The 21,374-nt window shown below is 54.9% G+C and overlaps 3 protein-coding genes across 3 annotated transcripts; all 3 read right to left on the reverse strand.

Annotated features, from left to right (window-relative positions):
* Positions 1–2,332: 2,332 nt before the first annotated feature.
* On the reverse strand, positions 2,333–5,408 carry LOC149916395 (E3 ubiquitin-protein ligase PHF7-like). Its single transcript, XM_090148536.1, has 10 exons — positions 5,226–5,408; positions 4,901–5,015; positions 4,511–4,602; positions 4,321–4,419; positions 3,949–4,073; positions 3,597–3,759; positions 3,399–3,505; positions 3,095–3,208; positions 2,824–2,942; positions 2,333–2,682 (listed from the first exon to the last, which is right to left on the reverse strand). The coding sequence occupies exons 1-10, from the start codon at positions 5,406–5,408 to the stop codon at positions 2,333–2,335; spliced, it is 1,467 nt and encodes a 488-aa protein (XP_090004662.1).
* LOC149916396 (E3 ubiquitin-protein ligase RNF123-like) lies at positions 5,394–12,798 on the reverse strand. The gene is made up of 10 exons (XM_090147997.1): positions 12,712–12,798; positions 11,857–11,982; positions 11,066–11,180; positions 10,181–10,285; positions 9,919–10,044; positions 9,452–9,544; positions 9,193–9,266; positions 8,586–8,703; positions 8,091–8,190; positions 5,394–7,634 (listed from the first exon to the last, which is right to left on the reverse strand). The coding sequence occupies exons 1-10, from the start codon at positions 12,717–12,719 to the stop codon at positions 7,519–7,521; spliced, it is 981 nt and encodes a 326-aa protein (XP_090004123.1). The 5' UTR covers positions 12,720–12,798; the 3' UTR covers positions 5,394–7,518.
* Positions 12,799–12,836: 38 nt separating this feature from the next.
* Positions 12,837–20,707, reverse strand: LOC149916397 (E3 ubiquitin-protein ligase RNF123-like). Its single transcript, XM_090147999.1, has 7 exons — positions 20,645–20,707; positions 18,430–18,622; positions 17,388–17,472; positions 15,061–15,140; positions 14,148–14,245; positions 13,597–13,651; positions 12,837–13,285 (listed from the first exon to the last, which is right to left on the reverse strand). Exons 2-7 carry the CDS (start codon positions 18,509–18,511, stop codon positions 13,191–13,193), a joined length of 495 nt encoding a protein of 164 aa, XP_090004125.1. The 5' UTR covers positions 18,512–18,622; positions 20,645–20,707; the 3' UTR covers positions 12,837–13,190.
* Positions 20,708–21,374: the final 667 nt, after the last annotated feature.

The following is a 21,374-nucleotide window of genomic DNA, read 5'->3' on the forward strand; positions in this document are numbered from 1 at the left end:
GGAGACAGGCTGAGGGAGCTGGGGGTGGTCAGCATGGAGGAGAGAAAGCTCCAGGGAGACCCCACTGTGACCTTCCAGTACTTGAGGGGAGCTTACAGGTAGGAGGGAGAGTGACTTCTTACACTGACTGATAATAAAAGGTCAAGGTAACAATTTTAAACTAAAAGAGGGCAGATTTAGGTGAGATATTAGGAAGAAATTATTTGCTCAAAGGGCAGTGAAGCGCTGGCACTGCTGCCCAGAGCTGCGGCTGCCATCCCTGGAGGTGCCCCAGGCCATGGAGGGGCCCTGGGCAGCCGAGCTGGAGGACAGCCAGAGCATGGCAGGGGTGGGGCTGGGGGGCTGTAAGGTCCCTCTCAATCAAACCATGCTGTGATTCTGCGACGCATCTTATACAGAGCATACAGTAAGTTGGTCTGAGCCAAGTTAGGAACTCGGCGAGTGCCACGCGGAGTGACCAGCCAGGGACCCGAGCTTCTGCACGCCCTGAACAAGTAGGAGCGTGCAGCACTGCTGCCGTGCCACACTGCATATCCCACCGGAGCAGACGGCGCTGCCAGCAGGTCACAGAGAGGGCAGAGCAGCCCCACACATCAGCCCCTTCACCGCCCGGATCGGTGATTCGGTGCCTAAAAACAAAGGCGGCCCATGCAGCCCCAGCAAACGTGGGCTCTGAGTGAGGCCAGGCGCCGGACTCCCCACGCTGGGCAGCCGCGAGCAGAACCTGTGTAGAAGAAGCGCAGAACAAACAGCGCGGGGGAGGCCAGGTTTTAAATCGGGCTGGCACACGACGGGCAGGAGGGCCAGCAAACGCAGCTTTGCCTGGCAGCCGCGCCGCACCCCGCCATCGCGGCAAGGGCGAGGAGACGAGGCCGGCCCCGCCAGCCCGGCAGCATCCGCGGAGCAGCGGCAGCCCTCAGACCTGCGGCCCCGCCGGACGCGGGAGGAAAGCCCGGGTCCCGGCCCACCCACAGCCGGCAGCAGCCCCGGCTCTGCCCGCGCGTGCCGAACGCGGCGACGTCCCCAAGGCCAGGAGCGGGCAGCCTCCCACCGAGCCGCCGGCCCCGGCCCCGGCCCCGGCCCGGAAGGACGCACACGCGGCCTCTCCGCCCCCCCCGGCTGAGGTCGCGCTGCCGGGGGCAGCCCCTGTGCCCGGCCCCGCTCGGCGCACCGCCGCGCGTGGGCTGAAACAGAAGCCGGGCGCCACGGCCCAGCGCCCCGCACTCACCGCCGGCCCGGGCGCGCCGCCGCCGCCGCCGCCGCGCTACGGCGAGCCGCGAGGGCCATGCGGGCGGGCGGGCGCGTTGCCGGGAGACGGGCGGGGGCGCCGAGCGGACCGCGCCCCGCACCCGAACCGCGCCGTGAGTCCGCGCGGGGCGTCCCGGATGCGCGGCGGCCGGCGAGAGCCGGAGCGGGAGGAACGCGCCCAGACAGCCCGGCCGGCCGGGGACGGCCGGGGACAACGGCCGGAGAGCGCCGGGTGCGCGGCGGAGTGCGGGCGACGGGCCTGGAGCGGGCGTGGGAAGGGAGGTTGGGAAGGCTGGAATTAGACGGGGCCGCTCGCACGCCGTGTTGCGAGAGCGAGGGGGGCTGCGACCGCGCTCGGGGCTGCAGGACGGCTCGCTGCCCCTGCGGTGTCATCTGTGGCACGGCAAGAAAACGTCACGCGCTGCGCTGGCTGTGTTAGGAGAACGCATTGGGTGCAGGAAGAGACCGGCGGGCTGTTTGTCTGGGCAGCTGGACCGAGTAAGTGAAGGGTGGCCGTCCCGTTTACAGCAGTGGCAGCACTGCTATTGCTCGCACAGGAGGCGTGATGCCTGACTTCGGGACAGAGATGAGTGGTTCAGTGCTCGATGGGCTGCGTCACCCACAGCCTGGCAGCATCCCCAGAGCAGCAGCAGCCCTCAGACCTGAGGCACTGCCCGAATGCAGCAGGAAAGCCCGGGGCCTGGCCCACCCCACAGCCGGCAGCAGCCGTGGGTCCGCCCGCATGTCCCAAATGCAGCGACATCCCCAAGGTGGCAGAAACACCCCCAGAACGGGGCTGCAGCTGCCAGCCGGGCCTCTGCCACGTTGTGCGTTGGAAACGTTGCGCCCCGCTGGAGTCGGGGCCAGAACCCAGCTCAGCCTGAACCGGGCTGGGGGGAGGAAGGAGTGGGTTGGGTGCTGGGGGAAGAGATGGCCGTGGTTGCAGCCCCTAAAGCTGCCCTCCTTGGGAAAGGCAGAGAAGAAGAAAGCTGACAGTGGCATGATGGAACTCTGTTTTATTGATGGAATGTGATGACTTTATATATACAGCAATTGGAGCTTGCACACAGCAGCTCCCGCAACATCAGAGGAGCCAGCAGGTGAAGTTCTGGGCCCGACGTGGTACCCGGGAGCGGCTTCGCCCCCGGGCTGGGCCTCGCCGCCAGGACCGGCTCCTGCGGCGTCTTCGGCGTCTTCGGGGCTGGCTGTTGTTCTCTGCAGCCCGACGTGTGAGAGGCGAGCGGCTCCGAGTCCGGGCCCGCCCTGCCTGCCTGGAGAGCAGCTCAGGCACCTGGGAACTGGGATCTGGTCCCGACGGTGCCTGGTTGGTGGTGCCGGAGCTGCTGCTCTCCCGTCCTATGGGGCCTTGGGATGGCCCCGGTCCCTGCTGGCTGGTGGTGGTGGGGCCAGCGCTGTCCACGTTGGTGCTGGAGGCTGGAAGGGGAGACAGCAAGGTGAGCGGGACAGATCTCCAGCGCTGGGGAGGGGCAGGGTCCCATTCGTCATGGGCCAAAGGGACTTGAGCAAGGCCTCGCCTGGCCCCAGCCCAGCAGCACGCGGCCGTTTGCCTCTTACCGGTGCCCTCTCCAGCACAGGTGTTGCACTCCCATGCAGATGTCCTTGGACTCAAGTTGGAGCAGAGTCGATGTGTGCCTTGTGCAGCACAGGAGCTGCAGAGGAGCAGCTGCCAGGGCCTGGGGAAACAAATGGTGTGTGGCCATGAGGACAAAGTGACTGGAGCTACGGAGTGCCCCTTCACAGCTCTGGTGCTCAGTCTGTTCCACCCCAGCCTGTGGTGAGGCCGCAATCCCACGCAGAGCCCCAGAGGGCTGCTGAGGTAACTCACCCCTCTCCTTCTGCCCGCTCCCTGCCACGTGGATGATGGCAGTACCTGGCATCACAGCGCTGATGCCTGACTCCCAAGGATGCATAGGCATAGTTGTCCTCCCATGTTGGTTTTCTGCCAGAGAAGGGAGAGAACGTGATGCCCAGGGCTAAAACTAATGCATGGCATCCCTCCCCTTCCACCCCATGCCCAGTTCCAGCTTCCCAGTGAAGCTGAGGCCCATCTTAATGGCCGCAGAGGGCCAGGCCTGCTGGGCACAGCTTGTGTGCCCTCACATCTCAAGGGCTGGTTGAAAGACACCAACCTGAATGGGATTCGGATCCCCGTAAAGAGCATGTCCATAATAAACCAGTCTCTGTCTCGGCAGAGGGGGCATTGGAAGCAGTAAATCCCTGCGCTCACGGCCTGTTCCTGCAGCAGAAACAGAAGCAGCGTGAGTGTGAGCTGGGCCCGGTGCTGCTGAGCATCTGCTGTGCCTGTTGGGTGAGGGGAGAACTCCTACCTGGATGCAAGCCCGGTGAAACCAGGCGTGTTTGCAGGCTGGGCACACCATGGTGCAGTACGATCTGCTCTCTGCCATGGGCTCCATGCAGATGATGCAGGTCGTGTCCTGTGCCGGCACTGCCTCCACTGCCTGATGCGGACGATGCACCCAGCAGAAGCACCTGGGGGAAGATGGGAGGGATGGGCAAGGTGAGAAGTGCTGCGAGGAGGGCAGAGGAACAGGAAGGAGCCCCAGGCCTTGGCTCTGGCTCTGTCAGGCTGCTGGGAGGTGTCACAGCACACTCCTCACTTCTTTGGCTGGTGCTGACAGAGGGGTTGGAGGCTCGCAGACGATGCCTGGCAGCCCTTACCTGAAGTCTTCAAAGAACTGGGTGACACATTCACCCTCTGAAGCGCAGGAGAGGTGGAAGCTGCGGTCACAGTCTGGCTCTGCGCAGGTGATGCTGGCCCCCCGCTTGCCACAGACGTAGCAGTGCTGGAATGAGCAGAGCATTTCCATCAGCAGCAGGCTCAGGGCCTACACAGCGGGTCCCGCACCTCTGTGCAGGGCACAGGATGGGGCAGGGCTGGGTGGCACTCTGCAGAGCTGCCTGCTGCTCGTCTGCAAGAGCGGGAATGTGTCTCGGGGCTGGTTGGAAGGGCTGGGATTGCTTTCTCGGGACCAGGCGAAGCTCGCCATGCCTCTGCTGGCACCAAGCTCCCTGTTCGGGTCCGGTGCTCACCGTCTGCTCTCCCTGCCTGATTGCACGTATCAGGCCTTCCTCGAAATGGCATGTATTTCCGTGATCTTTTCCTGGTTTACAAAGACCAGTGGAGAATATCTGTACAAGAAGAAAAAGCATGATCTTGTTAGGGCAGATAGGAGGGAAACACTGGTTGGAGGAAGGAGGCAGGAGCCACATGGGAACTCACAGCACAAAAAGTATGGAAGCACAACCCATTTTTCTCATGTTTGTGCCCAAGGATGCTCGAGTCCTCATCCACTTGGCCACACAGCACGCATGCTGGAGAGGAGAGAGGAGCACAGTGAGCGCCTTGCGGGGCCAGGTGCCCCCGGGGGCTGTCCCAGGGGCTGCTCTGTGCCGGCCGTGCCAGCTGAGGGGCAGGGCTGGAGGCCGTGGAGGGCAAGGGGCACTGCAGGCCCAGCGGTGCCAGCAGGCAGCCGCAGCCCAACCGCGGCCCCCCTGGCCAAGGAGCACACGGGCCCTGCGTGCCCCCGCCTCCCCTCTCCGCCGCAGGCAGACCCCCAGCACCCCTCTGCCCGGCGGCGGGGAGCTGCGTGCAGGGATACTTTGCTCTCACCCAGCTCGCTCAAGCCGGCGGCCTCCTGCGTCCCCTCGGACATCGTGTGCATCAACAGTGAGCCTCGCAGAGCGTCTGTCCCGGCAACACCAGGCTTTCTCCTCCGCGTGACAACCTGTGGCAGAAGCGGGACGAGGCTGAGTTCTCAGCTCAGGCCCTGAGCGCCGGGGAACCCGCCTCCCTCGGCAGCCCCAGGCAGCCCCTTCCTCCCTGCTCACCTCACCAAGTCGCACTGAGCTCGGCCTGAGCCCCGCAGCCTTAGCTGTGTTCCACACCCCGCGTGTCACCATGGCCGTTCCGTGCCACCTCTGTGACGCCATCACACCTCACAGTGGCTGGGGGCACCCAGGCAGGAGGGCGGAGGCTCTTGCAGCCAGCGCAGGGTGAGGGGCCCGGTGCCGGACGCAGCCCCGCTGGAACCCGGCGTGTTGGTGCTGCTGAAGGCACTGGGTGACACGTCCACCCTCCTGGCCCCACCTGGATGCTGCCGGGCTACGGGTGGCTCCATCAGTATCCCAATGGCGCGTTCAGGTGGTTCTGCGGTGTTCTGAACGCTTTACTTTTTGGTTGCTTGCTGCTGATTACCTCTCCTTACAATAAATGACTCGATTCACGGAATCACATTATCTCTGTGGTTGGCAAAGACCTCTAAGATCACCAAGTCCCACCGTCCACCTCCCCACCTGCCCACGTCCCCCAGTGCCACATCCCCACGGCTCTGGAACACCTCCATGGACGCTGACTCCCCCAGCTCCCCAGGCAGCTGTGCCAGTGCCCGGCCGCTCTTTCAGCAAAGATCTTCTTCCTGACATCCAATGGGGAGCTCTGCTGGTGCAACTCGAGGCCATTCTCTCTCATCCCATCTCCCAGGCTGGCCTGGGAGAAGAGGCCAACCCCCACCTCTCTACATCCTCCCTTCACAAAGTTATATGGAATGCAGAGGACTAGGTTTTGCTAATTTGTTTGTGCAAATGCTTCATTTAATTTTCCAAAACTGTATTATGGTGTCAAAAGCTCTACTCTGTAGAATCCAACCTCTCCTGTTAATCTCAGCAGAGGGCTCGCTGCCTCATGGGTGCTGAGCGAGCCGTCCTTGTTGGTGGCACAGAGCGACGCTGGGGGCCCGAGGCTTCCATGGATGGTCTCAGCCCTCTGGGCAGCGTCCAGCACTCCTTCGCAGGGTTCAAGTCCTCATGCTTAAAAGCCGCAGTATCTGCTTTGTGGGTCAGATTTCTTTGTAATGTGCAGAGCCTCCTGCTGAGGTGCAAAAGCTGCCTGTCCCTGTGCAAACTGCTGATGTAGGTAGGGGCTCCATTCTACCTTGGAAGGACTCAGAGCCTTACTTTGGGGCACTAAACCTCCTTTATCAGTCCCATCCCATTCTTTCGAGGCACAAATGCACTTTCTAGGGCCTAAGTGAATCGCTTGTTTTTACTTTGGCTCTTGAAGTCTAAAGTGGCTGTGGGAGTGCAGTGTACAGACATTAGTGGTTTAACCCAGCAGGTAGCTAAGCACCAGGCACCTGAGCCTCCTCCAGGCTAAACAAACTCAGTTCCCTCAGCTGCTTCTCATAAGGCCTGTGCTCCAGACCCCTCACCTGCTTTGTTGCCCTTCCCTGGACACACTCCAGGACCTCCATTTCTTTCCTGTAGTGAGGGGCCCAAAACTGAATACAGCACTCGAGGTGCGGCCTCATAGGAGCTTCACCCCATTGGCCTCAGCCCAGCAATCAGCCTGTCCACATCCCTCTGAAGGGCCTCCGTACCCCCAAGCAGATCGCCACTTCCTGCCAACTTGGTGCCATCTGCAAACTTACTGAGACTGCACTCAATCCCCTCACAGAATCATAGTGTCATAGAATTGCTCGGGTTGGAAAAGACCTTTAAGATCATCAAGTCCAACTGCAACCTGACCATCCTACCCTAATTCTAACAACCGTCTGCTAAATCACATCCCTGAGCACCACATCCAAGCGGTTTTTAAACACATCCAGGGATGGTGACTCAACCACCTTCCTGTGGAGCTCATTCCAGTGTTTAACCACCCTTTCTGTAAAGAAGTTTTTCCTGATATCCAACCTAAACTTAACCTGGTGCAACTTAGGACCACTTCCCCTTGTCTTGTCACCAGTGAGAAGAGACCAAAGACCAACCCCGCTCTCACTGTAAGCACCTTTCAAGCCTGCAGGGTTGCCTGGGGTTGTTGTGGGCAAAATGCAGGACTTGACATTTGACCCTATGGAAACTCATACAGTTAACTTTGGCTCATCAATCCAGTCTATCCAGGTCTCTCTGAACATTCTCCACCTGCTCTGCAGAGGCACACACTCACATACTTGCCATTTCTTTTCTCTCTGGAATTAATATTAATTGTGAGGGGAGAATGCACTGCAGTCAGACTGTCTGCCTAGTTCAACAGAAACACAAGGCTGGCCCAGGTGCAGCTCATGTCATCAGTCAACACTGGCAAAGCATCTGAGACTATCTATGAGTCTGTGATTCCATGACAGCCCTTTAAACAGCGCCCAATAACTGTTTCTGCAGTTCAGCCTGCCTGACTGGATCAATTAGAGAATTACTTCTGCGGACGGAACGTCTCCACAGCTGTACTTCTGTACCTTACAAGTCCTGGGATGCAGAGATAATGTAGCAAAAGATCCAGAGAGTGCTTACCCCTCCTCTGTCCTTGTTGTTCAGTAGTAGCTTCAGAATTTGAACCTGGAGACCTTCCACCACTAAAACAGGGACACAGCAGTTTGCTACTGGACAGCAACAACTGGAAAGCAACTGCCCGTGCTAACTCCACCTGTACCCTGCCATCAGGAGAAAGACCACCACCCCAGCACAAAGAACCAGGTCCAGCAGAATGCTAGTCCCATCGCTGGGAGAATTTTCTCCTTCTCCACCCAGCAGTAAATTAATCCCCAGCTGATAAACAATGCCCCTAAAGGTGGGTTTTGCTTTGCTCACAACGCCTGGCAGAATGCTGCATGTGTGGGCAGTGGGGACTCAACACTTGTACCCATCCAACAGTGGCCATGGCTGGCCTCTGCCTCTGCAGTGCAGCCTTTGTGATGGGAATACAGCTGCACGTCAGGTCAGGAAGGCGATTTGGAAACAGCTCATGGGTTGATCCCTCTGGCTGCACACAAAGAATGGGATCTTGGCAATCTCTCTCCTTCCTCACAGACCTTCAATGCGCTTCTTGAGCCGCTGGCAGCCTCTTTCATAAGCCCGCCGCCTCAGTCTTTCCTCAGCACTCTCCTCCTTCACCTCCTTACTCTCCTTGCCCTGGTTGAGGAACAGACAGAGATTAAGAGGAGTACGCAGCATGGGGCAGCATCCTGCCAAAAGGGGAGAAGAAACTCACTGAAATGAGGCATGAGTGTGTGGACACAAGCACACCTAATTGTCCCTCCTTGGCCTTGTAAGAAATCATGGCAGGAGGTCTTCTGAGGACACACAAGCCCATCTACAACTTCTTTGACTCTGTGAGGTTCCCTTCCAAATCTAATGCCATGGAAAACTGTCACCTCCCCAGTCCTGAGACACACACCCTAACAGGAGATGACAGGGCAGCGGAGGGGCGCAGCTTCCACACAGCTCTGCTCAGTTTCCCTGCATTAATAAGGGCCCACAAACTACCGAGGTCCTTTGCTCTCCTTAGCAGATGTGCCCTGACTCACCTCCTTGGTGAAGCGGTTTGGCCACCAGGTGGTGGGAATGAGCTCCTGCAAACCAGCCTCCTCCACACGCAGTGGGCTCTTAATGTAGAAGAACACAACTGAACGGAGCACATCAAAGCTGCAGCAAAGTTAAAGGAAGCACAAAAAGCTGTGGCAGAGAAGGGATGGGATATGTTTTCAGAGCTGGAGTCAGAGACCCCTTTCCAAAACCACTCAAAGCTCTGCAAAATCCAGAGCCTCCTCTTGGGAGAAGCCTCCTGTACTCAGAACAGGAGCTGCCCAAATGCTGGCATGGCAGTTAGTCAGCTCTGAAAGGAGTTAGAGCAGTGGTGTGCCCTAATGCCTAAGGACATTAGACAAGCGGGTCAGGCAGAAATAAAGCCCTGTGTGTTGGTATGATGTGACCTTCATGGCACTGCTTCCCACTCCTCAAAGCAGGACTTTGCACAGAATGCTGTCAGGCAAACAGAGGAGACTTGAGAAATGAGAAATGACCTCTCAAAGATGGGGTGGCTTCTGCCTCCAGGGAACTGCTAATCCTTGCAGTCTCCTTGGCTGCATTATTGAGGGCAGGGAGAACAGAGGACCGAGCAGGCACAAAGGATACAGAACATTGCTGAGGAGATATTTCCTGGATTTCTCATGCTTCAAGACTGCAATAGTGAGCCGGAGGTAGTGAATCTAGGGAAATGAGAAGCAAAACTGACTCCATCCATAGAAGAGTATGCAACTCTCTAAGAGGTATAGTGGGACAGAACTGCCACTGCAGATCATATAACTGCAGATAATCAAGGGACCTTTGGACAAGGGGACATAACAGAAGCTGGCTAGTCACAGATTCCTGGAGACTCAGAAGTGCAACTCACTTGTAATCCTAGGTCTGGGATGATAGGAGAGAACCTGTAGGCCCGCAGCAGTGACATCAGTAGCTGCTTGAGGCACTCGTGCACTTCATATTCCTGAGGAAACAAGAAACAAAACCAATGGGATGAAGTCAGGAACAGCTATTGTTCCCGCAGTGCAGCTTTGGAAGGATGCAGCGTTTACTTCTGAATTGAAAACACAAGCACCCTGCACCCACAGCATTTGCTCACCTTACTCAACAGGAGAGTGTGAGCAGTGGTTGCTACTATCACTTTGTACAGGGGATAAGTTCCTGCGTGAGTAAAATCAACCCAGTGGACAAGCCAAAGTCCCAGGCCCTACTTGTCTACCCTACCTGTCTACCGCAAAATGGGATCTCATCACCAGGAAGGCAAAGAAGTTGATCACTACCAGCACGTTCCAGTGGATGCTCCTATTCTAAGCACCTCACAGCACTCCAGCAACTCACCTCCATGAGAAGCCACATGAGATCCAGCAGCTGCTGAATAAGGGGATGGGCCTCCACTGCCCCTCCTCGCTCCAGGATGCTCAACAGGAAGGTCATGAGCACATCTTCCACCAGATACACCTTGCACTGCAGGAAGACAGGCAAGTCAACAGCCTTCCAAGGCAAAGTCACTTCCCAGCAAAGACTGAGGCCTGATTTACATCCCTTTGTCAGCAAGAAACCAGGTACTTACAGAAGCTTGCAATGAGCAGGCAAAACTCACCATAAGAGGGGAGAAATAATTGAAGATGTGGGCCAATGTAATCAGCACTGTGGGTTCTCCCTGCAGCTGCCACATGGATGCATCCTTCTCCAACAGCTTCCCCTCCTGCAATGACAAACCCATAAAAACACAGCTTGGTGCCCACCCAGTCCACCTCTGCACTGACTGAGTGTACCAGGGGCCTGGAGCAGCCACTGCTTGCTATCACACGCTAGAATTGGGCTAGAAAGCTTGAATGTGACAAGTTAGGATGGCAGAGCAGCAGCCACGATCATGCCTCCAGGTGTCAGTATCAGTCACATGCATGCACCTTGACAATCTGTTTTTCCAAATGAAAACTTGTTTTCTGAGTGCATGTCATTACTTGTAAATGTGAATCTCTTGCAGATGAGGTCAACAAGTGAACGGGGCTTCCAAGTAAATTGAGACTAAAGCAGAGAGCATTCCCCATGTTTTGGGCATAAAGAGAACATCTCTCACCCTCGAGGGAAAAAACCTGGTTTCTACTGAACACTGGTACAACCAAAACAGTTCTCACAGCAGAGAGCATGACCCCATCATTGCACCAGGACATCAGGAGAATGTATGGGCTGCAAACAAATTTCTTTCAAAGCTTCAAAATCAAATGCAGTAATTCTGAGCCCAACAAACATCACCTCTTGGAAGGAAACTTTGTGGGACTGAGAGCAACAAGGCCCAGTATGATCTATCTGAAGCCTTAGGGTGGAACTATTAGGAATCCCATTTTGCAAACCAAAGACCAGAGATGTGTATGCCCCCATGTAAAGGCACGCAGGTGTCAGGAAAAATCTGAGCATGTACATAGTGCAGAACCACGTTTCCTGGCACGATGCCCCCCAGACCTGCCCAGTAACATCAGCCTACCGTCACATCGATCCCGATATGGATCACATTCTTCAGGAAGCCCAGCAGCTTGCGAGCCTTCACGAGGTCTGCAACAGGAGGATCTTGCAAGGGGCGGTAGCCTTCCACTGGATAAGTGGGCAAGTGTTAAGGTAAAATGCAATCAGATTCTTTCAGGCCTTCTTTATCCGAGCAAAGAAAAGTGTCTGTTTTACGGTATGCATGTCTACATCAGAGTTCAAGGCAAAGTGCACTTCTAAGTGCATGACAGGCCACGAGATCTCCTCCTCAATACTGCAGTACTTCCCTATCTGCTTCTGATCAGAAAGGAGCCTCCATGACAACTATCAAGGGGCACATTCAGGACTGCTGCAGGTCTCAGCTTTCACACAGAAAGGCAGCATGCAATGCTTCTACTATGCTAGTGGTCCTGCATGGCTGAGAGGTTGAACAGACCCAAAGCCAAGAGGTTCAGAAGCACAAAAGGTTTCCAGGTCTGGAAAGTGAGATTTTCTAGGATCTGAATGCCTGGAAACTGGCAGCTCCTGGCTTGAAGCATTAGCTGTTGATTCAGAGCTTGAAATAAACTCAATTTCAGCAATTGCTAGCGCCAGCAAAGGTGACTGTGGGCCCTGCAGTTGTGGTCCAGCTGAGGGATGTCTGCTTCTTCTCTCCTTGATCCTGCTCTGAGCAGAAGTGCTAAGAGAAGAGAGTGAACTGCACTCAGATACAGATATTCCACAGCCTCCATAGATGGTTTCAGGGCAGGCTCTTCTCCCTTCAGACCTCCTCTCCCCACAACCAAAGGATATCGAAGTGGACGGCTTCCAAACTTAAAAGCAACAGACTCTTTGAATGAGAGACTGATGGCAGGGAAGTAAGCCATTCCAGCACCTCTCGTGATGTTATCAAAAGCAGTTCCTAGAGAGATGCCATTTCTGAAAGAAGAAAAGCCCACAAAACCTTAGCCACGGTCAAAAGGTTTTGTGTTCAAGCAGGCAATTCATGTGTCTGCACCCCCCTCTCAGCGACCTGCCAACACAGACATCACAGTCATTCATACTTCTAAACACTTGTAACCTGACAGATGTGCACACACCACAGTGCTGCTAAGCAAGTACCCTGGCAATCACAGCCGAATTCTCATTTGCATGTAATGGCATGGAAAGGCATTGGAGCCTGCACAATATGAAGAGCCCTGCTCAGCTTCAAGGGCAACCCAAATCCTTGCAAGGTATGTGATTACCAGGACATTTTAAAGGTGGCATTTTTGGCCTCATCCACTTGACACTGATAGAAATAGAAGGATAATGGTCTTAGTCCACTCTTCTCTGGAAGACAGTGACAGCCTCTGACAGTTTTTCATTCCAGCTGCAATGAAAACTTATCCCAACACTGCATCATCCTCTGATGCGCTACAAAGAACCAGAGCCTTTCAGACACCACCAGCAGCACTGTGCTGGGAATCAGTCTGCTGGGCCTGTCAAACAAAGCACCCACACAGGGTGCCCAGCGCCCCTCAAGCACAAATCAGTGCTGGCACACAGCCTCCCCAACAGCAGACTGAAGCAGGAAGCACAGATCAAATGCTTTCCACAGGGCCCAGCAGAACCCAGTGAGCAGGAGACACCTGCTTTCTTTTCCCTTCCTGGAAGGACAGTACTCACTTTGCCATAGTTGGTAGTGGTCACGTTCCACTTGCGCACCCTATTGCCATCATATGCATAGGAATCTGGAGTATCTCCAACTCCTTCCTGCATCACAGTATCAAAGAGGAGACTCAGATGTGGACAAGTACAAAGGATCCCTCTCATTGCAAGAGCAGCTTCAGGGGGAGACTGGCAGACAGGGAGCGCAGCTGACAGCAGACATGGTCTGCCCACGGCCTGCGATCTTTGTCTCCATTCCCTACTAACGTTTAAGTTAGAAAAAGAGCACTGCTACATTACACTTTCAAATCACTGTCAAAGCAGCCCCTCTGGATGTTTGTCACCCTCCCTCTCAAGTGCTGCAGATAAGATAGTGAGACCCTGCAGCTGGCAAACCTTCCCAGCACCAAACATCCCACCCAGTGCCTGACAAGAGCTGGCCTGGCCCTGCCTCCCCCAGGCAAAGAGGAGGAACACCGAGCAGCCATGTGCAGGAGTTACACTACCTCCTGATTAAATCTGCAGTTGAGAGTACACCAGCCAATCTGCATGAGTCCCTGGGAGGAGATAAGCACCTCATAAATCCATTTCCCTGAAAAAAAAAGAGATGCCACACAGTAAATCCGTGCCACTCAACTCATTGTTAGAGGAGTAGAATGTGATTCAGTTCCCATAGAAAATAACCTGGCACACAAAGGGTATTTCCAACATCCCCAGGACTCCCCTCCCAACTCTTCACTTAGGCACCACACAATTCTCCACCCTCCTGACTTCCTGGAAAGCCAGTGGATGAATTTGGGAAGACAGAGCTCTGGAACTCTAGTCCTGTGCTCGCCAGTTGTGTAACCCTCCATGGATTCTTCCTAGGATCTTAATCAAAGCATCACCCACTTATCTTCTTACCTTTGTACACACACGTTGTGGCCCTGATAGAGCCAAAGTTACTGTGGCCAATCACCTGCACCAATAAACAGAAGATATTACAAAGTCAGGCACTAAGGCCTCAAACCCAAAGTGTAGTGAAGAATATCAGCTAGTGAACCAGCAGGAAACTGATAGAGACAAAGGAGAAAGGAAAAAGTATAGCAGCTTGGCCTCAACTTGTCCTCACTGTTAAACAACATAGCAGGAAAGGAAGGAAGAGGCAGCCACTGGAGGGATGGACAGGAAAATTGGTTGCCATCCCCTCCTCTTGCTTAGCCAAGCTCTTCAGTGAGCCACTGGGCCAGCGTAACACTTCCCCACCCTTGCAGCTCCACTCAGAGTTTGCTAAGACTGGGGGTACTGCTAGACCTTTTCCCAGGAGAGATCATTTCCTCCAGGACTCCTCAGCTTTTTGAGTAGATTCCATTTAACAACATATTACAAAACCAGTGAAAGGGACCTGCCATGACAAACAAACCGACAGCTTTTAGTCTTAAAAGCCCATTTCCTGCAGCAGCCATCACACTCACCCCAAGTAAGTCATCATCAACCAGCAGGAGCCCCTCAAAGCCACTCGTGTGGTCCAGCACCACAGTAGAGGGACCAAGCCGGCCCTCTGTTAACTGATCTGAAACAAAGAGTTGCAGATAACCTGTTAGAAAAAGAGGTGCAGGATTTAAAGGGAGCTCTGAAGTGTTGCCGGGTAGACTGCAATGGTACCTGAATTCTGCACTCAAACATTGCTACACACGTCAGACCATGAGAACTTCAGGAGAGGAGACACCCAAGAGATTTAAAAGAAGCTTGCACAGCAACACCTTAGGCCTAAGCTATGCAGCAGTCAGACCATAAATGAAGCCTTCATGTCATCTGAAAATTTTACAAGTGCGAAGTTCAAAGGCCAAACTCTGAGCCAAACGTTTGGCCAGCGTATCACATAACTGAAGGCAAGCTCTGACTGTGGTCTGCAAGAAAAATGCTTTGGAGGAGAAGAGCCAGGATGCATCCTGCCACGTGCCTCATTCAGGCAAACAGACGCTAGCAAGAACAGAGGCAACAGGCTGAGGCCCTAACCAGACATCCACAGCAGAGACCCATAGACAGAAACCATCTACAGGCCTCTGCCATTCCCAGTGAGGACAGCACTCCTCACAGCTGGTCATGGCAAAGGCTCTGCACGTCGCTATCGATGAAATATATCCAACTACTGCTCCAAAGCTGCTTTTTCAGGCATTTCCTGGAAACATGCCTCCTCCATCAACAAGCAGACCTGCTTGAGGGCTGTCTGATGGGCTGCTAACAGGCAGGATGTAAAGGGACAATAAATTAGAGCCCAAGATGGCAGAAAACTGCTTACTCAGGGAACTGTGTTGCATGACATAACTTGTCCCCCCTCCAGTTAGGTAGCACAAACACAGACTGCAGGCATCTCGTGCCTCCTACCTTGGCTGTCTTCAGAGCCATTCTCCTCTGCTAGCAACCGGTCAAGGTGCTCCTGCAGGTTCTGGAACGTCAGGTGCTTTCTAGGGAATAAACACACACAGGAGCACTTCAGAAAGCTCTGCCTTCAAGTTTTAAAGCGTTTCAGTCCAGACACGTGTCAGCATAGGATCGTGTTGACACACGAACCAGGAAGTTCTGTCGATCTGAGTTTCTTGGCATGGATCTGAAGAATTTGCTGACCAGCATGCTGGTGTGATGAATGAAACAAGAACCAAACACAGTGCGAACAAATGAAGCAGTTAACAGAGGATCCTTCAGTCTTCAGCCTGCTAAGGAGTATTTTGCCAGCCTGTATTAGCAATAAGTAATGACTGGGACGTTGCTGAGGCAATGTCAATCATACAAACACAGCATAGGACAGGATTTAGTTCTTTTCCCAAGTACTTCATAATACAAAAGCAGAAAGAAGACCATATCAGCAGCTGGAGCAGCTCAGACAGAGGTCAAGCTCGCCCATCATCATCTCCATGAGAACAGCCAAAAACATTTTGTCTTCACACTTTCTGTAATAAAGTAAAATGCCTCGCCAACACCCTCCAGTCTACCACTGTACAGACCTTCCACACAGACCCTCTCAGTTCTCTCATCTCAAGGTTGGATCACTTATTTATTCCTTGTACAGCAGACCTTCCAGACTCGTGGCTGTTGCTCTTACTCTTCCTCCAAATCTCCGTAGCCCCAAGATAGCCTTTTGGAGCTGGTGCCACCACAGCATGCTAATCAAGATGAGGATTGACCACAAATTCATTCTGTGCCATAATGATTTTCCTTTTCCAGAATCCCTTTGCTAACAATCCTTTACTTCCTATCTGCTTTTTTTTTCCCCTAACTTACTGAAGAGTTTATATCCCTCCAGTCTCACTCCTGTGCAGCAGAAATCAGCCCACACCCCACTACTTTATGCGTAAAGTTGGGGCTGTTCTCCTTTCACTACATCACTTTGTAATAGCAGCAAACTTTGTAATTTCATGCTCTTTTCCTTTTAAAACTTCCCAAAGATTAACAGAACAGCACTGCTTGTGTTGTGTTTGTGGGACCATCGTGATTTCCCTTTATTACTGTGAGAATTGCTGGCTTTTCCTATCCTGGTTGCCATTTCCACTCATCTGTGGAACAACCATTCCAATTCTTTGGGACCAGACACTTTTTGAAGGAGTGGTGAGAGACATTCTGAAAGCCCAATGCATGTGAAGATGCACAGAGGTGGAATCAAAGAAGCAGCTTTGGATTGGCAGGAGAAAGTGGCTTCAGCAAAGCAGCTGTATCAGCAGCTAGCATGGAGAAGGAGCACAGGAAAGAGGCAGAAGAGCACGAGACAGACAGAGAGGGGACAGCCAGAGAGGTTTACAATGAGCTCCCCAGAAGACAAGATATCACACCATAAAAGTTGCCCTCATGTAGTAAATACTATTTTTGAGACCAATCTGACTGCTACTGGACTTGCTACCAAGTCCAGGAAGAAGACTGGAAGGGAGCTACAAACAGAGGGACCAAGCCAACAAACTATCAGCTCTGTGCTTGCCAGGCAAAGAAGTTAGCAGTACTGACAACCAGAATGCCTGGGCAGATGGAACATACCAAGGCATGCTGGCAGGAGAGCTTGTGGCCAAGTAACATAACCCACCTTGCCTCCCCCCACAAGAACCTCAGCTCATCAAGCACACACAGAACCAGGAGTATTTTTAGCAGCCACAGGCTCACGTTTGAGCTGGCACTACTAAGTATAGCCCAGGGAACATGACCCCAGCCCACTCTGCAGCACCGCCCACCCAGCAGCAGCTACACGCCTGCCTCTCTGCAACACTTGGACCTGCTTTGCACCCAGCTGACTTGTTTCTGCCAAAAAATTTAAATGCAAAAGACCTTCCTCTCATCCAAAGCTACAAGTTGCTGGACTACAAGGTGAAGGAGAAATGAAAGCAAAGAGGTGGAAACAGACATTGTACAGCAATTTTGTGTTCCTTTTCCTTTGGTGACTCCTAACAAGAAAAGTACTCACAATTCCACTGCCTGAGAAGCATATGGTCTTCGATGTACAAGTAGCAGCCTTGCATTCAGTTTACCAGGCACTGATGACATACTTTTCATTAGCTAAAACCTGTGCATTTTGCATTTCTTTGCAAGCAGAGAGGGAACAGGAATGAGAAGGGGAATGCATACCTGCCTATTTATTTCAGAAATACTGCCTCATGACCTTTTATATGGGGTTTTACATGCAGGGGACTGACACAGCATCGCTGCCATCCAGAGAGTAAGAAGTCCCATACCTGTAAGCAGCTGCAGGCTGGTTCCCATCAGCACTGGAGAAGACCCGATGCAGATAGTCATTCAGTAGCCTGCTGTTCACAATCCCTTGTGGAGAAAAAAAGAGAGAGAAAAAGAAGCTTAGAGAGTTAGAAGTCGAAACATTAACTTCGAGTACAAGCAATGAGGTTTGCAGACCAACACAGGGGCAGACAGAGCTCCAAGAAGTTATTTACTTTCTCTTCACTTACAGCCCTTGAGACCAGCAACATGGAGCGAATGCATTTCTACCACAGGGGAGGCTACCAGTGGTTCTGGCTGCCAGTGGTTCCCCAGGGTGAGACTACATCTTCAGGAGCCCTACTGCTGTACTACTTCCAGATAAAGAAACTTCAAATTTGAAAATGGGGATCCAATTTAAAAGCAAAACCAAACCCCCATAAACAAATACAAATAATACTGGTGTTACAATTCCTGATGTCCTGGAACATTTTAGGTTATCTGCACTAGGGAAGATGCAGAGACAGGAAGGCTTGCAGACACGGATCATCTAGACTAAACTCACAGCTCTCTTTAATCCTGTACACCTCACACCAGCTTTCATTGTGCAAAGTTATCCCTTGTGTCACAAAGCTCTGGGTGCAACAGAGCCCTCAAATCCCAGATCTGTGATCTCACAAGCATGATTCTGATGGATTGCTCAGTCCAGGCAAAAATGGACTGCTTACCAGGTACCGACATTTCCAAGGAAAAGATTGACCTCAGAACCTGAGAAGCCATCTACCCCAAGTCAGATGGGACAAAGACAAGCAACACCACACTCTCCAGCCTCACATCTCTGAAGAAAGGGCACTGTGACCTGAGCTGCTGGTGGTGTCCTTCATACAGCAGGAAAGGCCCTCCCAAAACCTCACCTCAGCTCAGAGATTTACTCAGTTTCAGCCCCGCTATGCCTCTTATCAGCAAGATAACTGCAATTGGAATGCAGATGATCTCAGGTGAGGCCAGGGCCGCTCACCCCAATCCACAGCAGTGCTGCTCATACAAAGCATGCTCAGCCCATACCTGCAACCTTGGACTTCTCTGGCCCAGTGCTCAGCCTGTAGTTCTTCCTTGAGAGAGCCATCCCAGCACCCCGTGAGGTCATTCTTCACAGCCACCAGCTCCAGAGCGAAGGCAGGACAGACACCCAGAACAGAACTTGCTGGGGAGGATGCTGCCACCTGAGGACTTTTCCCTTTCTTGTGGATTCATGCACCTGGAGTAAACAACTGGGTTAAGCCAAAGAAGTCAAAGTGCCACCACTAATGCCACCACACAGGAGCCCAAAGCCAGCTAGTTGCCAATCCTGCTCTCAGATCCACTTGTCCAACTGCTCAAAATCTTCCCAGGATTTTCCCACTCTTTCCCAAGATATGGATTTGAAGGGTGGACTATTTGGTGGGTAAGGAAGTGGCTGGTTGGCAGCATTATGTCCAGGTGGGAGCCAGTGATGAGCGGTGTCCTTCAGGGGGTCCATCTTAAGACCACTACTCTTCAACATCATTACCAATGACATATACAGTGGGATTAGCATGTCTGTGGATGATACCAGCTTGAGTGGTGCAGCTGATAAAATGGAAGGAAAGGATACCATCCAGAGGGACCTGGACAAACTTGAGAAGTGGGCCCATGTGAACTTAACAAAGTTCAGTAAGTCTAAGGGCAAGGTGCTGTACTTGGGTTGGGGCAATACCAGGTATGTGTACAGACTGGGAGAATAATTCTTTCAGAGCAGAAGGACTAAGAGAAGGACTTGGGGGGTCCCTGTATGAGCCAGCAGTGTGCGCTCACAGCCTGGAAGGCCAACAGCATCCTGGGCTGCATCAACAGAGGGGGGCAGCAGGCAGGGAGGGGATTGTTCCACCTCTGCTTTGCCCTCATGAGGCCCCACCTGGAGCACCGCGTCCAGGCCTGGGGGCCCCAGTAAAGGAGGGCTGTGGGGCTGTTGGAGCGGGGCCAGAGGAGGCCACGAAGATGCTCAGCAGGCTGGAGCACCTCTCCTATGGAGACAGGCTGAGGGAGCTGGGGGTGGTCAGCATGGAGGAGAGAAAGCTCCAGGGAGACCCCACTGTGACCTTCCAGTACTTGAGGGGAGCTTACAGGTAGGAGGGAGAGTGACTTCTTACACTGACTGATAATAAAAGGTCAAGGTAACAATTTTAAACTAAAAGAGGGCAGATTTAGGTGAGATATTAGGAAGAAATTATTTGCTCAAAGGGCAGTGAAGCGCTGGCACTGCTGCCCAGAGCTGCGGCTGCCATCCCTGGAGGTGCCCCAGGCCATGGAGGGGCCCTGGGCAGCCGAGCTGGAGGACAGCCAGAGCATGGCAGGGGTGGGGCTGGGGGGCTGTAAGGTCCCTCTCAATCAAACCATGCTGTGATTCTGCGACGCATCTTATACAGAGCATACAGTAAGTTGGTCTGAGCCAAGTTAGGAACTCGGCGAGTGCCACGCGGAGTGACCAGCCAGGGACCCGAGCTTCTGCACGCCCTGAACAAGTAGGAGCGTGCAGCACTGCTGCCGTGCCACACTGCATATCCCACCGGAGCAGACGGCGCTGCCAGCAGGTCACAGAGAGGGCAGAGCAGCCCCACACATCAGCCCCTTCACCGCCCGGATCGGTGATTCGGTGCCTAAAAACAAAGGCGGCCCATGCAGCCCCAGCAAACGTGGGCTCTGAGTGAGGCCAGGCGCCGGACTCCCCACGCTGGGCAGCCGCGAGCAGAACCTGTGTAGAAGAAGCGCAGAACAAACAGCGCGGGGGAGGCCAGGTTTTAAATCGGGCTGGCACACGACGGGCAGGAGGGCCAGCAAACGCAGCTTTGCCTGGCAGCCGCGCCGCACCCCGCCATCGCGGCAAGGGCGAGGAGACGAGGCCGGCCCCGCCAGCCCGGCAGCATCCGCGGAGCAGCGGCAGCCCTCAGACCTGCGGCCCCGCCGGACGCGGGAGGAAAGCCCGGGTCCCGGCCCACCCACAGCCGGCAGCAGCCCCGGCTCTGCCCGCGCGTGCCGAACGCGGCGACGTCCCCAAGGCCAGGAGCGGGCAGCCTCCCACCGAGCCGCCGGCCCCGGCCCCGGCCCCGGCCCCGGCCCGGAAGGACGCACACGCGGCCTCTCCGCCCCCCCCGGCTGAGGTCGCGCTGCCGGGGGCAGCCCCTGTGCCCGGCCCCGCTCGGCGCACCGCCGCGCGTGGGCTGAAACAGAAGCCGGGCGCCACGGCCCAGCGCCCCGCACTCACCGCCGGCCCGGGCGCGCCGCCGCCGCCGCCGCCGCGCTACGGCGAGCCGCGAGGGCCATGCGGGCGGGCGGGCGCGTTGCCGGGAGACGGGCGGGGGCGCCGAGCGGACCGCGCCCCGCACCCGAACCGCGCCGTGAGTCCGCGCGGGGCGTCCCGGATGCGCGGCGGCCGGCGAGAGCCGGAGCGGGAGGAACGCGCCCAGACAGCCCGGCCGGCCGGGGACGGCCGGGGACAACGGCCGGAGAGCGCCGGGTGCGCGGCGGAGTGCGGGCGACGGGCCTGGAGCGGGCGTGGGAAGGGAGGTTGGGAAGGCTGGAATTAGACGGGGCCGCTCGCACGCCGTGTTGCGAGAGCGAGGGGGGCTGCGACCGCGCTCGGGGCTGCAGGACGGCTCGCTGCCCCTGCGGTGTCATCTGTGGCACGGCAAGAAAACGTCACGCGCTGCGCTGGCTGTGTTAGGAGAACGCATTGGGTGCAGGAAGAGACCGGCGGGCTGTTTGTCTGGGCAGCTGGACCGAGTAAGTGAAGGGTGGCCGTCCCGTTTACAGCAGTGGCAGCACTGCTATTGCTCGCACAGGAGGCGTGATGCCTGACTTCGGGACAGAGATGAGTGGTTCAGTGCTCGATGGGCTGCGTCACCCACAGCCTGGCAGCATCCCCAGAGCAGCAGCAGCCCTCAGACCTGAGGCACTGCCCGAATGCAGCAGGAAAGCCCGGGGCCTGGCCCACC

The sequence above is a fragment of the Phasianus colchicus genome, chromosome 11 (assembly GCF_987193195.1).
Source record: "Phasianus colchicus chromosome 11, bPhaCol1.hap1.1, whole genome shotgun sequence".
In the NCBI taxonomy this organism is placed as follows: Eukaryota; Metazoa; Chordata; class Aves; order Galliformes; family Phasianidae; genus Phasianus; species Phasianus colchicus.